Source organism: Sinocyclocheilus rhinocerous, unplaced genomic scaffold (assembly GCF_001515625.1).
Source record: "Sinocyclocheilus rhinocerous isolate Xijiao unplaced genomic scaffold, SAMN03320098_v1.1 scaffold72, whole genome shotgun sequence".
Classification (NCBI taxonomy): Eukaryota; Metazoa; Chordata; class Actinopteri; order Cypriniformes; family Cyprinidae; genus Sinocyclocheilus; species Sinocyclocheilus rhinocerous.
This window is the reverse complement of record NW_015628351.1, coordinates 267,597-280,270: the sequence shown is the minus strand read 5'-3', so window position 1 is coordinate 280,270 and position 12,674 is coordinate 267,597. Positions and strand designations below refer to the sequence as shown.

The 12,674-nt window shown below is 37.2% G+C and overlaps 2 protein-coding genes and 1 pseudogene across 2 annotated transcripts in view; all 3 read left to right on the top strand.

Moving 5' to 3' along the window:
- Positions 1-3,225, top strand: part of LOC107737692 (connective tissue growth factor-like) — a 4,780-nt pseudogene extending 1,555 nt beyond the window's left edge.
- Positions 3,226-4,625: 1,400 nt separating this feature from the next.
- Positions 4,626-5,824, top strand: LOC107737691 (P2Y purinoceptor 1-like). The gene has a single exon (XM_016549277.1). It carries the CDS (start codon positions 4,666-4,668, stop codon positions 5,629-5,631), a length of 966 nt encoding a protein of 321 aa, XP_016404763.1. The 5' UTR covers positions 4,626-4,665; the 3' UTR covers positions 5,632-5,824.
- Positions 5,825-7,719: 1,895 nt separating this feature from the next.
- Positions 7,720-12,674, top strand: part of LOC107737504 (6-phosphofructo-2-kinase/fructose-2,6-bisphosphatase-like) — a 31,252-nt gene continuing 26,297 nt past the window's right edge. Inside the window, exon 1 of the mRNA XM_016548994.1 lies at positions 7,720-7,883. Within this exon, the coding sequence (XP_016404480.1) occupies positions 7,832-7,883 (52 nt within the window). The 5' untranslated portion in view covers positions 7,720-7,831. The remainder of the gene's footprint in view (positions 7,884-12,674) is intronic.

Below are 12,674 nucleotides of genomic sequence, written 5' to 3'. Positions count from 1 at the left end.
AGTTTATGCTACAGTACCTCAAATGAGGAAATAAAATATTGACAGGGTTGTACTGGATTGATAATGAAAATATAGAGTATTTTCATTATCAGATTTAAAAATAGCTGCTAAAATGATATCTCAAAATCTCAAATGCAATTTCATTTCCTCACAAATTATTTATAATATAATATATAAATTGTAATTGTTTTATTTGAAGAAATTAAATCGCATTTGAGCTTTTCATTTATTATTTTAGCAGCTATTGTTAAATAAAAATGTAATTTATTTTATTATTTGAGAAATTTATTTATTTTAATTTTGACAAGGCTGTACTGGATTGATAATTAAAAATGAAATGTCAAACACAAATTCTATATATAATAATATAATATATAAAATATCACATTAATTATATTTGTTTTATTTTTTATCATTTATGCTACTTCAAATGACAAAATGAAATTGCATTTTAGTTTTTGATTTATCAGTTGATTGACAGTTTGATTTATTATGTTACCTTAATAATGTTTTTTTAAATGTAAATAATTGCTACAAATTATGGCCAGATTATATTAAAATAATAAAATAAATTAATTCAACTCATTAAAAAATCTATTAATTTCAAGTTTTACAAAGACAATTTTTTTTTTTACAGTGGGGGCAAATAAAATACAAAGCCAACTTCCACAGCAATCCTTCATAAAAACACCACAACATTTAGACCTGCATTACATATAGTGTCAGTGTAATCTTCTGAACCTTTGTTTTTAGGTCAGAAGGAGCTGGGCTGTGAGCATAATGGAGTCTCCTATCAGGAAGGCCAGGTATTTCAGCCCTCGTGTGCTCTTCAGTGTCACTGTTCGGGTGGAGGGGTGACCTGTGTGCCCCGGTGCAGTGAGGATGTTCTCCTGCCCACCCCAGACTGCCCTCATCCTCGAAGGGTTCAACAACCAGGAAAATGCTGTAAAGAGTGGGTGTGTGAAAATATGGACAACACAGTGCTTCAGGACGCTCACATAGGTACTTTATTACCCGTCTTAATGTCCAGAAAACACATTTTTTCACGAGCTGGAATGAAAACCGTCTCTCTTTCTTTTAGGATTTTGCATAAATCTTTTTACATGTTTCTTATTCAAATCCCTATCTGAGAACTCTCTATTACATTCCCGTTTGAGGTTGTCATTGTGGGATTTTGACCATTTTAACTGAAAATGTCTTGCCAAGATGGAACCCAAAAGCACAAATTCTAGCTTCTTCCCGAAACCAACTTTCCATGATTCATAACAGGACTCATGTCTGTGTAGCACAACAATGAAACTCCAAAAAGCCAGAGAGCATGGAACACCGGACAGGAGGGTGTTCATCCAAGTTAAATCAGCTGGAATGGTACATTTTGTTCCGAGTGTGTTTACAGTGGAGATGTTAACAGGTCCATGTGCATAAAACACTGCCAATGAATGCCTGATTATCATCTCATAAGGATGGAGGTATTTGGTATTGCTTCCTTGGGATTCTCAAATTATAACAATGATTGTCAGATGGTACGAGCTGATTACGATTTTTTGCAGCTCTATAAGTTTTAATGAGACAGAATTAAAGGCATAGTTCACCCAAAAATGAAAATTCTGTCATTAATTACTCACTCTTATGTCGTTCCAAACCTTTGGGACCTTCATTCATCTTCGGAACACAAATTAAGATATTTTTGATATTAAGATTAAGATATTTCATTTTTGGGTGAACTATCTCTTAACATGAACATGAAATCAACACTGATACTATATACTGTCATTTCTAAATGCACATTGCATGACTTATTGTGTACAATACTGTGCGTGTTATTTTAACCCTTTAAGTCCTTTCCCTAATTTGGTGTTCCCAGTCAAAAATGGCTGCCCTTAAAAAAAGCAATGTGTTCACTCAAAAACAGTGCATAAACTGAGATCAATAAATCAGTTCCAAAAAAGAATTACAAAACTAAGTGAATTCAGTGCTAAGTGAAAGAAAACATGTTGATAAAAAGATTGAATCCAATATTTGGTAATAATATAGCACAAAAATATATCTTGTATGCTGGTATGAGTGGAAACATACCCAAAAAACACAAATTCGCAACATTTTTAAGTTGTTATACTCTGTTGAGAAAAGTCCGTTTTTAGTCCAATGTGATAACATTACATAGAATTTTGGGACAAATGATTAAAACATATTTTTGAAATGTAATGAAATACACCTGGCTATGTATGAAACATGAGTTCATTGGGTCTGTAATAGTCAGTATGTGGCAATTACAAAGTACCCTGTTTTGTTTTGAAACAAGTGTAAGTGTTGTGTAAGTTTAATTGAACTGTGCAAGTCTAATTAAATTGTTTTTGGGATGGCAGCTTCAGGAAGTGATCAGAAAATGCCTGCAGACTCTACATACCAAACCAGACCCAGTTCAAACGGCATAGACCAGAGCTCAGAGTGGAGTGCCTGCTCACATACCTGCGGGCCTGGAATATCCACACGGGTGTCCAATCAAAACCCGGCCTGTCGCCTGGAGATGCAGATGCGCTTGTGCATGATCCGACCCTGTCAGCCTGTTCTCCAGAGAAACCCACAGGTGAGTCTCTGATCTACCATAGGATGCTTTGGTTTTGACCAGTCAAACCATTCTCTAACCAACCCTGCTTCTATATTTCAGTGGTCAAGGAGGAAATGTCAACCCAGCTATAGGTCAGCAAACCCAGTGCGGCTTTTCCACCAGGGCTGCTATAGTACGCAGTTCTACAGGCCCCGTTATTGCGGCTCATGTAAAGACAACCGTTGTTGCACTCCTTACCACACAGGCACGGCACTGGTCACTTTCCGCTGCCCTGGAGGAAGACTGCTCAAACATGCTGTCATGACCATCAACTCCTGCATCTGCCATTACAACTGCCCCTATTCATCTGGAAGGGCATATAGAGGGACACCCTTCTGGGGTTAGAAACTGACTCTCTTATAGACTGACTTTCGATCTAGTAGCTTCATATTGGATGCTCTGAGTTTAAAATGTCTTATTGCGTGTTAGTTACAACTAGCCAACTCAAGATTTGACGTTTAATTTCACTGAAAAAAAAAAACATTAAAAAGAGCACTAAAGAACACATAAGCCATTTGAGATTTGACAGCAATGCTTTTTTTCAGGACACTGTCTTAAGACGACAGGTGTCTGTACTGGTATCTTTGGTGCAATTAAAATAGTTTATGAGTTTAAGATCTGCCAGAATTTTTTTCTATTGGGTTTACACATTGGCAGCTGTTTTACTTTGAAAAAACTTTACACTTGAAAGATATCAAACAATTATGTAAGCGTTCTGTCTGTATCTTTGTCAGTTTTGTGCTTATCATTGGACAATTGTGGCTCTCAATGAATTCCAAAGCTATTAGCTCACAAAAGATGAAAATTATGTAAATGAGATCTAATGTTTTCTCCTCATCTAAGCAAAGAAACATCCTGTCTTAGACAGATTTGAAATTTACCTAAAATAACTTTGCACATGAATGCAGAAGAATTGGTTAGATGCTATGTGAAATTTAGACAATTATTTTTTGAGTTAAATTAAATGTGGCATGTTCACCTGTATTTACTGCAGGCTTTTATTTGAAGACTGACACCAGCTGTACTTTAGTGCTTACCAATTTCATGCAAAAGGATTGACTGTGTATATATGTAAATACTTATGTATGTTTCTGTCATTAATACTAGAACCTTTAACATTTGTGTTCATTTGGAATATTTCAAGTTTATTGCACTGTAATTTGCCACCTCACATCTTTGCAGTCATTTGTCAGACCTTATGCAAACGGTTTTTAAAAATCTCATCATAGAAATCTCATAAATACTCAATAACACGTTTTTTTTGTGTGCTGTGTGCCTGTCTCATTTTCGTGGGGTCTAGTAGCTTTATTAACTTTTGACATTCACATATTATAAGGAAATGATTGTATCTGCTACTTCAATTAGCTAAATTTAGCATACATAAATGTAAATACGGGGAAATATGCATTTACATTTTTTTTTTAAAGGGGAAGTTCAACAATAGGCCTACCTAAAACAATATTAAGTTAATGAAATCAAATCTAGTAGCTTGAGTCTCCCACTCTACAGCGATTCAGAAGTGTAAGGCTGCCCTCTCTTGTTTTTATGAGGAAAGGCAAGCAAGAATTAGATGCTCTATTTTGCATTTGATAGAATTTGTTCCATTTTGCAAGGGATTACTGTATGTGCACGAATGAAAAAAATACAATAGAAATAAAGAGGATATTCAGTGTAATGATAATAAGTGAGATTTTTTTATTACATGTACTCCGGGTATAACTATACAGTATAGTGATATATAATTACATATTTTATTATTAGCCTACTTTATAATTAAATTACTCAAAATATAAGTAAACAAATATAGGTCCTTTAGAATTCACAGACAAAATATATGATTATTTTATGTATAAATGTAAAGGCTAATATATAAGTGCTGTTTCTCTATAATCTAAATTAGTTAAAGCTCAAAGTTCAGAGTTTTCTTTGACATGTGCTGTGCCTTTCTCGGTGAAGGCAACAGTCAACGTGCTCACTTCCTGTGACATATTTTCATGTGCGAGAATTGTCATGCATCTCCAACCTCCAACAAGAAAGTCTGATCGTCTTAATGAACGATGGAGTCCAATTCTACCTGTAAATTTGTCAGTTTTGATTTCACGCACACATTTTTGCCCTCAGTCTACGTGACTGTTTTCATCCTTGGAGTTATTGGCAACTGTTTGGGGCTGAAATCTATGTATGATAACTGGAGGAAAATTGGTAATGTAAATATCTTTGTGCTCAATCTTTGCCTGGCGGACATTTTATATCTTTTAACCTTGCCCTATTTGGTGGTTTACTACGCGTCCAGCAGCAAATGGATATTTGGAGATGTTTTCTGCAAGATTTTAAGATTGTGTTTCTGCATCAACCTGTACGGCAGCATTGGTTTCCTCACATGCATCAGCGTTTACAGGTATCTCGGCATCGTTCACACTTTGAGGGCTAATGGCAGAATTACAGCGAGACACTCTGTGATGATTGCTTCGCTGGTGTGGTTTTTGGTTTTTCTTCAGTGCCTGCCTGATATGTTCTTTGACAAAACCAACAACAACGTAACATCATGTTTTGACACAACTTCGGACAAGTACATTAGGAAATACCTGAAGTACAGCATCGGAAGAACGGTTGTTGGATTTGGAATCCCGTTGTTAATAATGTTATGCTGCTACGGACATGTGGCGTTTACTCTGATGACAAAGAAAGACATCGATGTCATCTTGAAGCTGAGGTGTCTCAGACTGGTTGTCATCCTGACCCTGCTCTTCTCTATTTGTTTTATTCCTTATCACATTTTTAGAAATTTAAACCTGGCAACTCGAATCTTCAAACTGGACGGCACGTGTCTGAAATGGTATTCTAATGTGTACATCGCAAACCAAGTTGGTAATGGATTGGCCTGCATGAATAGTGCGATCAACCCACTGGTTTACCTCTTTAACAGTGATGAATTGCTGATGAAGTGTTTGGTAAAGTGCGGACGAGCCCGTCGTCAATCTGCTGCCGTCTCTCTTGTGGCAGACTGTCCCTTACAGAATTAAATTCTCGACAGCATGGCAATGAATTAGACATGAATATTCTTTGTTGTGTGATGACTTTTTCTCGCCTCGAGGACATTGATGTTCATCGAGAGTGAATGAAACGATTCTTGTCTTGTTCATCTTTATTAAAGTTGTGGTTATTTGGGGCCCCACTGTTATGTAGCCTACATCCTGTGACAGGATATAGGCTATGCTCTCATACCTCATTTTATTCTGGAAAACAGAAGTGAGTTTGTTCTTATTGTCTTTCAGCTTTTAACCATCAAGGTCATTATATGGGATAATCATAGCTAAATGTGGTGTATTTTTATGTGGCTTGCAATGCTTAGTTTTACACATTGAATGACTGAAAATAAATGTTTGCTTTTTATGTTTGCATACATACATACAGAACTTCACAGATTTTTGAGTTGGATAATGTACATTCATCAATATCACAGTAGTGCTCTAGTTTCTAAGCAACATAACACTACTAAAACACAAATTGACCTAATGGTTTTTATTACACAAGATTACACAAATGAACAGTGTTATAATATCCACATTAAGATATGACACACCAAGCAATCTTATATGACTGCCATGTGGTAAATTAAAAGCAAAACTGAAAGATCTGAACTTTCCTCAAGACTGACAAGATAGATAGATAGATAGATAGATAGATAGATAGACTTGCATCCCAATACATGAACAAAACTATGCAAGGTAAAGATATATTAAATACAAAGAAGATGGAGATATTTTAACTAAATATTATAAAGAAACGTTACCTTTCCTTTGTATGATGAATTTTGGTATTGTGTTTTGTCTCTGCTTGATGGCCAACATAAAAAACTGCTCTCTAAAGAAAAAAAAGTATTTCTTTTTATCCCCATTTACTTTAAAACGATTTGTATGATGAATTTTGGTATTGTGTTTTGTCTCTGCTTGATGGCCAACATAAAAAACTGCTCTCTAAAGAAAAAAAGTAATTCTTTATTATCCCCATTACTTTAACACAGATTGTAAATATATATATATATTATGTTTTTTATATATTTGTTTATATTCTTTTTTTTTTTTTAAGATATATTAAATACAAAGAAGATGGAGATATTTTAACTAAATATTATAAAGAAACGTTACCTTTCCTTTGTATGATGAATTTTGGTATTGTGTTTTGTCTCTGCTTGATGGCCAACATAAAAAACTGCTCTCTAAAGAAAAAAAGTAATTCTTTATTATCCCCATTACTTTAACACAGATTGTAAATATATATATATTATGTTTTTTATATATTTGTTTATATTCTTTTTTTTTTTTACATTGTCAAAGCAATACATTTTGAGGAAACGCTTGTCTCACTGTGTCATTGTTGTCTAGAACTTTTGGAGAAACATTTTTTTTAACAGTTCCCATTGAAGTTCATGACTGTCAAATAAATACATCTTGCGTTATAGGGATGCAATTATGCATCAATATTAATATTTTAGCAGATACCAACGAGCTGTTCATATTGCTTATATATGAGCGAATAGCCTACTGAATAATTAATTGTGCATAATTTCTACCATTTTCATATTTAGATTATCTTTTTTTTTACAGTATGGTGTAGAGTTTTAATATCGCCCCAATATTAACTCTACACTATACTGTCAAAAAAAAGATAATCTAAATACGAAAATGGTATAAATTAGTATGCACAATTAATTATTCAGTAGGCTATTCGCTCATATATAAGTAACAATAACAGTCAGATACCAATAAAAAAAATTCAGTTAACTGATATGGCAGTAATATATCATGCACCTCTAGCCTGCTGGCTACATCTGGATTTTATAACCATTAATAACTATTATTGTTCTTATTAAAAGAACTCCAGATCAAACCTAACAATTTCTAAGATTAGCAAACCTAACCATAAAATTGACATAGGCTAGCGGTTTATACTGCATGTAAACTTAAAGACTGTGTGTGTGGTTAATGGAAAGCATAAAGGTTAAAAGCCAGAAGCATAGCCTTTGCTGCTGTTTTGAGCAGCCTGCTTGCCGAGCATGTTAAAGGACAAGGCCAGGCGGCACAGATCATATGTCTACGTGTCAACGGTGGGGGATGATGGGGGAGAGAATGCACATTAAAATGAGCATCTGAAGTACATCACACTGCTCATGACAGAAGTCGGAGATCGATATTTAAGGTTATCTGCTAATTTTCCCTAAAAATGGATGCACTTCCGAAGGAGTTCCACAGACGAACACGATGTGACAGTGCCGGTGAGTTCAAAGTTTGACAACTGAACTGATTGAGTGTGAACAGGCAACAGATGGATAGTGCTGAGATAGTTTACAGACAGCATACGCTGTCAGGATAAGGCAAAAATATATATATATAACTGATGATTTGATTTTTTCCTGGTGTATTAGTGACATTTGGATGTACAGTTTGCTAAATGGAGCTAAAATTTGCTATAGAACCAGGAGATAAAATGATTAACATGTTTATTTTAGTCAATATGAAGCACAAGCAGCACATGTGGTCATGGGTGTGGTATGTGTCCAGGAAGTTGTCTCAGGGCAAAAGTGTCAGATATCAAGAGTCAAAGGGGAAGAGCAGTGAGTGGACACTACACCTGCTTGCTTGTACGAAAGCTTCCTGAGACATTATTAAGGTTGTTTTTGAACTATTCTTAACAACAAACACACAAACCAGAACATGAAGACCCTTAATCTTTATACAAACAGAAATAAACACATGAAAACTTACAAGTAAACTTCAATCCTTGAACAAAATTAACATACATATAGAAATGGCACTCAAATTTAAGGCTACAAAAATAGGCTTTATGACAAAACAACAGATATATTGTTCAACATTAAGATTGCAGAGTGCAGTTTCATCTGCTCTAATGGATCGAGCGTTGGACTTGTAACCCGGGTTGCGGGTTCGAGTCTCAGGTCTGGCAGGGATTGTAGGTGGGGGGAATGAATATCCAGTGCTCTCTCCACTCTCAATACCACGACTGAAGTGAGACCCTTGAGCACCGAACCCCCAACTGCTCTGGGTGTGTGTTCACAGTGTGTGTGTGCGTTTGTTCACTACTCACTGCTGTGTGTGTGCACTTGGATGGGTTAAATGCAGAGCACAAATTCCAAGTATGGGACACCACATGTCCTTTCCTTTCCATTTGCTTCTTATTCAATAAAAACAAAAATCCCCCAAATATAACTTTGACATGTTATAATTGTCAAATATTTATAGTTAATGTAATGAACTACACAGTGATTACATTGCTACATAGGACCTATCTGTGTGAACTTGAGGGCACTGACTTTTACTATAAATGACTTTGGCTAAGTTTACACTGCAAGCATTAGTGTTCAATTCCCATTTATTGCTCAGATCCGATTTTTTTGTATGGCTGTTCACATTCATCATATTATTTTTAAATGTGGCTAATATCAGATAGGCCTACCAGTGTGAACCAGTGTGACGGTCCTGAACTGATCCGTATGCGCAAAAGAACAATAACAAAAAAGCATGAAGCACGCACGGAGGCCATGAAGTGAGTGAGTGTTACGTGTTCATTTAAAGGGCACCTATTATGCCCCATTTTACAAGATGTAATATTGGCCTTGGGTGTCCCCAGAATGTGTCTGTGAAGTTTCAGCTCAAAATACCCAACAGATCATTTATTATAACAGCTGGAAAATGTCATTTTTGGGGTGTGTCTAAAAAAGAGCTGTTTTGGAGTGTATCGCTTTAAATGCAAATGAGCTGCATATTCCCGCCCCGTCTCCAAAAGAGGGCGTAGCGTATACATCTCTCTGCATTGCCTAACAGGTTATCAACATAACTGAGAGCGAGAGAACCGGAGTTTAGCCGTACATATGGGAAGCCAAATGCACTGAAAGTGGGACGAAACAGCGCGATGTTACAGAGCTCGCGCCGTGCTGACCTGACATCGGCGTGGATCAATTGACCGAGCCGTCCGGCCGCGCTACCGAACGAATCTCACAAGCGCGGCACTGATCAGTTAAAAAATACTTAATGTACATACACAAATACGGTTGAAACCCTAAGCACTATAACGGCATGACATTTACAAAGGAGTCTGGAGTGATACACGTATTTAGGTAGATTTTGAGGCGCATTACCTTGATAAATGAAAGTAATCCACAGCGTCCTCAGCAGCTCAGATATTGGGAGAAAATTAAGACTCTAATGTTCAGTCTTACATCCAAACACAGAGCATCAGGATTGCTTGCGAGACATTGTTGACGTTACAGCTGCTCGATCGCGGAGAAAATGGAGGACAGCGTAGAACCGCTGAGAAACTATAGCAATGCAGGGCTGTCAATCAACCCCCGTGGCCCGGCCCTATGCAATGTGATGTCACACTGCATGAGAATCAAAAAGGGCAGGCCTAGTGAGACTGACTTGGTTTAAAGGGGATTAAAAAATGAGGAGTGGGTGGATTTTTATGATTGTAGGGTGGTTGTGTTCACACACTGCCAACACACATTTATGTCCAAACAACATGTAAAAGTGGATTTTGCATAATAGATGCCCTTTAAAGGATTAGTTCACCCAAAAATGAAAATTCTGTCATTAATTACTCACCCTCATGTTATTCCAAACCCGTAAGACCATTCATCTTCGGAACACAAATTAAGATATTTAGATGCATCCCATGAGCTCTCTGACTCTCCCATAGACAGCAAGTGTCCTTACACGATCAAGGTCCAGAAACATAGCAAGAACATCGGTAAAATAATCCATTTTTGGGTGAACAATCCCTTTAAGCTGATGCGCCGCAAAGCCAGCGAATTCATTTGCAGGCGATAAGGACGAAGATGAGGGGAAAATACCTATGGTACAACCCAGTAAGTTTAGCTTGTATAGAGCTGTCTCTGTAATACAGCATAAAACAATCTAACATATGAGCAAAAAATAATTTGGGCCACATCTTCCTGCAGTGTGAAAGTAGCCTTTGTCACAAGATAGTTAAAAAAGTCAAAAGTCAAAAGTGGCTCAGAAAATGGAAATTAGTTCTGAGAAAAGTTCTAGTATTTGCATGCAGATGCCACTTAGGCTATTATATCTAATGCAACAACAATGAGGCCTTTTTTTATTTTTATTTTTTTAGATTTAGACATATTTTTTGAGATAATTGTACATTCACAAATGCAAAGTTTCAAACTTAAAAGAAATGTAAAATTACTTGAATATATGACCTCAGTAAAATATTCAAAGAAAGCTATGAGAACACAACACTTTTTGTACTAGATTGGTCCATTTCCCTGCTGAAAAAAAAAACAGCTAAAACCAGTCTAAGCTGGTTGGCTGGTTTTAGCTGGTCAACCAGCCTGGTCTTAGCTGGTCATCAGGCTGGTTTTACAGGGGTTTTGGCCACTTCTTTAGCTGGTCAGGCTGGGAGACCAACTGGAACAACCAGCTAAAACCAGCTTGACCAGCCTAGCCAGGCTGGGTGACCATCTACTTCCAGCTTAAACCAGCTAAGACCAGGCAACCATCTTAGGCTGGTTTTAGCTGGGGGGGTTTTCCAACTGCATGAGTCTCCTGAAAAAAGAAAGAAAGAAAAAAGGCTGGTTTAAACTGGAACTAGCTGGTTTTAGCTGGTCTCCCAGCCTGGCTAAACTTGTCAAGCTGGTCTCTCAGCCTCACCAGCTAAAGAGGTGGTCAAAATGCCTCTAAAACCACTGATCTATATAATGGCTCTATTATAGATCAGTGTCTAAAACCAGTCTGATGACCAGCTATGACCAAGATGGACGACAAGCTAAAACCAGCCAACCAACTATCAGATTGTGCTTCATCTGTGGCTCTCTGTGGTTCGAGCACTGATCTATAATAGAGATATATAGAATAATTTGAAATTGAATATTTTATGGTTAACAAAGTTTATTTGGGTAAAGACATGGATTAGAAGGCTGATTTTTAAAAATTATTATTAAAAAGATTAAAATAAAAACGTTTTTTTTTTTGTCAAAGCTAGACTGTAGATTTAGTGTCTACTACTTTTAGGGCATTTGTACCTTACAGTTAAAATGACATCGAAGACTATATTACCAGCCACATCTGAAGAGCAATTACACATGCATCACACTGTATTTATTTGCAGCTAGTCATATCAACATCCTGTTTAAGTGCTGCACCGCATTATGATGTCACTACACAGGCACGTGCACACATAAGCTGTGTCCCAATGTGGGCCTGTCCCAAATGGAACACTTCATGTGCACTTGCGATCTTACGGACTTACAATGCCGTGCGCGTGTTAAGTCCACGAGATCGTAGGGTGTCCCATTAGTCATTTTAGCGTTCAGAAGGGTGCTCGCGAGCGCCCCCCATGCGGCCGTTATGCGCCCTCGATCCGCACTTCTGCCGAGCCCGCACTGGGGCGAGCTCCGCAGCAGACTTCTACCCGACAGTCAAAGCGGCATTACGTCACGAAAGTGCGGACTCAGAGGAAGACCGCGAGGGTTTAGGGTGCCATTTGGGACAGGGCCATGAAGTGCACGGACTCCGAAGACCGCATTCCAAGGCCTATTGCGTTACCGCGGCGCGACGAGGGCTGCCATAATTCGAAAGCGACTTCAAATGCGCCCTCCGTTTCCCAGGAAAATGAAGTGCACATCTGATGGACACTTCGCACCCTACCCTATCCCAGAATCAATTGCGCGCAGATGACGATGGAATTTATATTCAAAGAACATGGAGGATGAGAGTTCTGTGGGGGAATTCACATTGAAATGTAAGTATTGTGTTTTCATTTACTCAAATACCTAGCGAAAGTGTTAAAAGCCAGTTTTTTTTAACACAAAGCCCACAAACAATAAGACAACCACCATATAAGGCAATAGTCTTTCCCTTTGTTGTGTTTTTGTAGTGCTGTCATGCAAGATATGTCTACAAATGTTTGAACCAAACTTTAGCACTTCAGTATTTTGTATGCATGTCCTGCTGTGTCATATTTTCTAATGTTAAGATTGCAAACCTGTCTTTATATTTTTCATAAGTGTTTCCATTTTCTCTTGTTTTAG

Coding starts and splice junctions, on each gene's coding strand:
- LOC107737691 (XM_016549277.1), top strand. CDS start 4,666: ATGGAGTCCAATTCTACCTGTAAATTTGTCAGTTTTGATTTCACGCAC.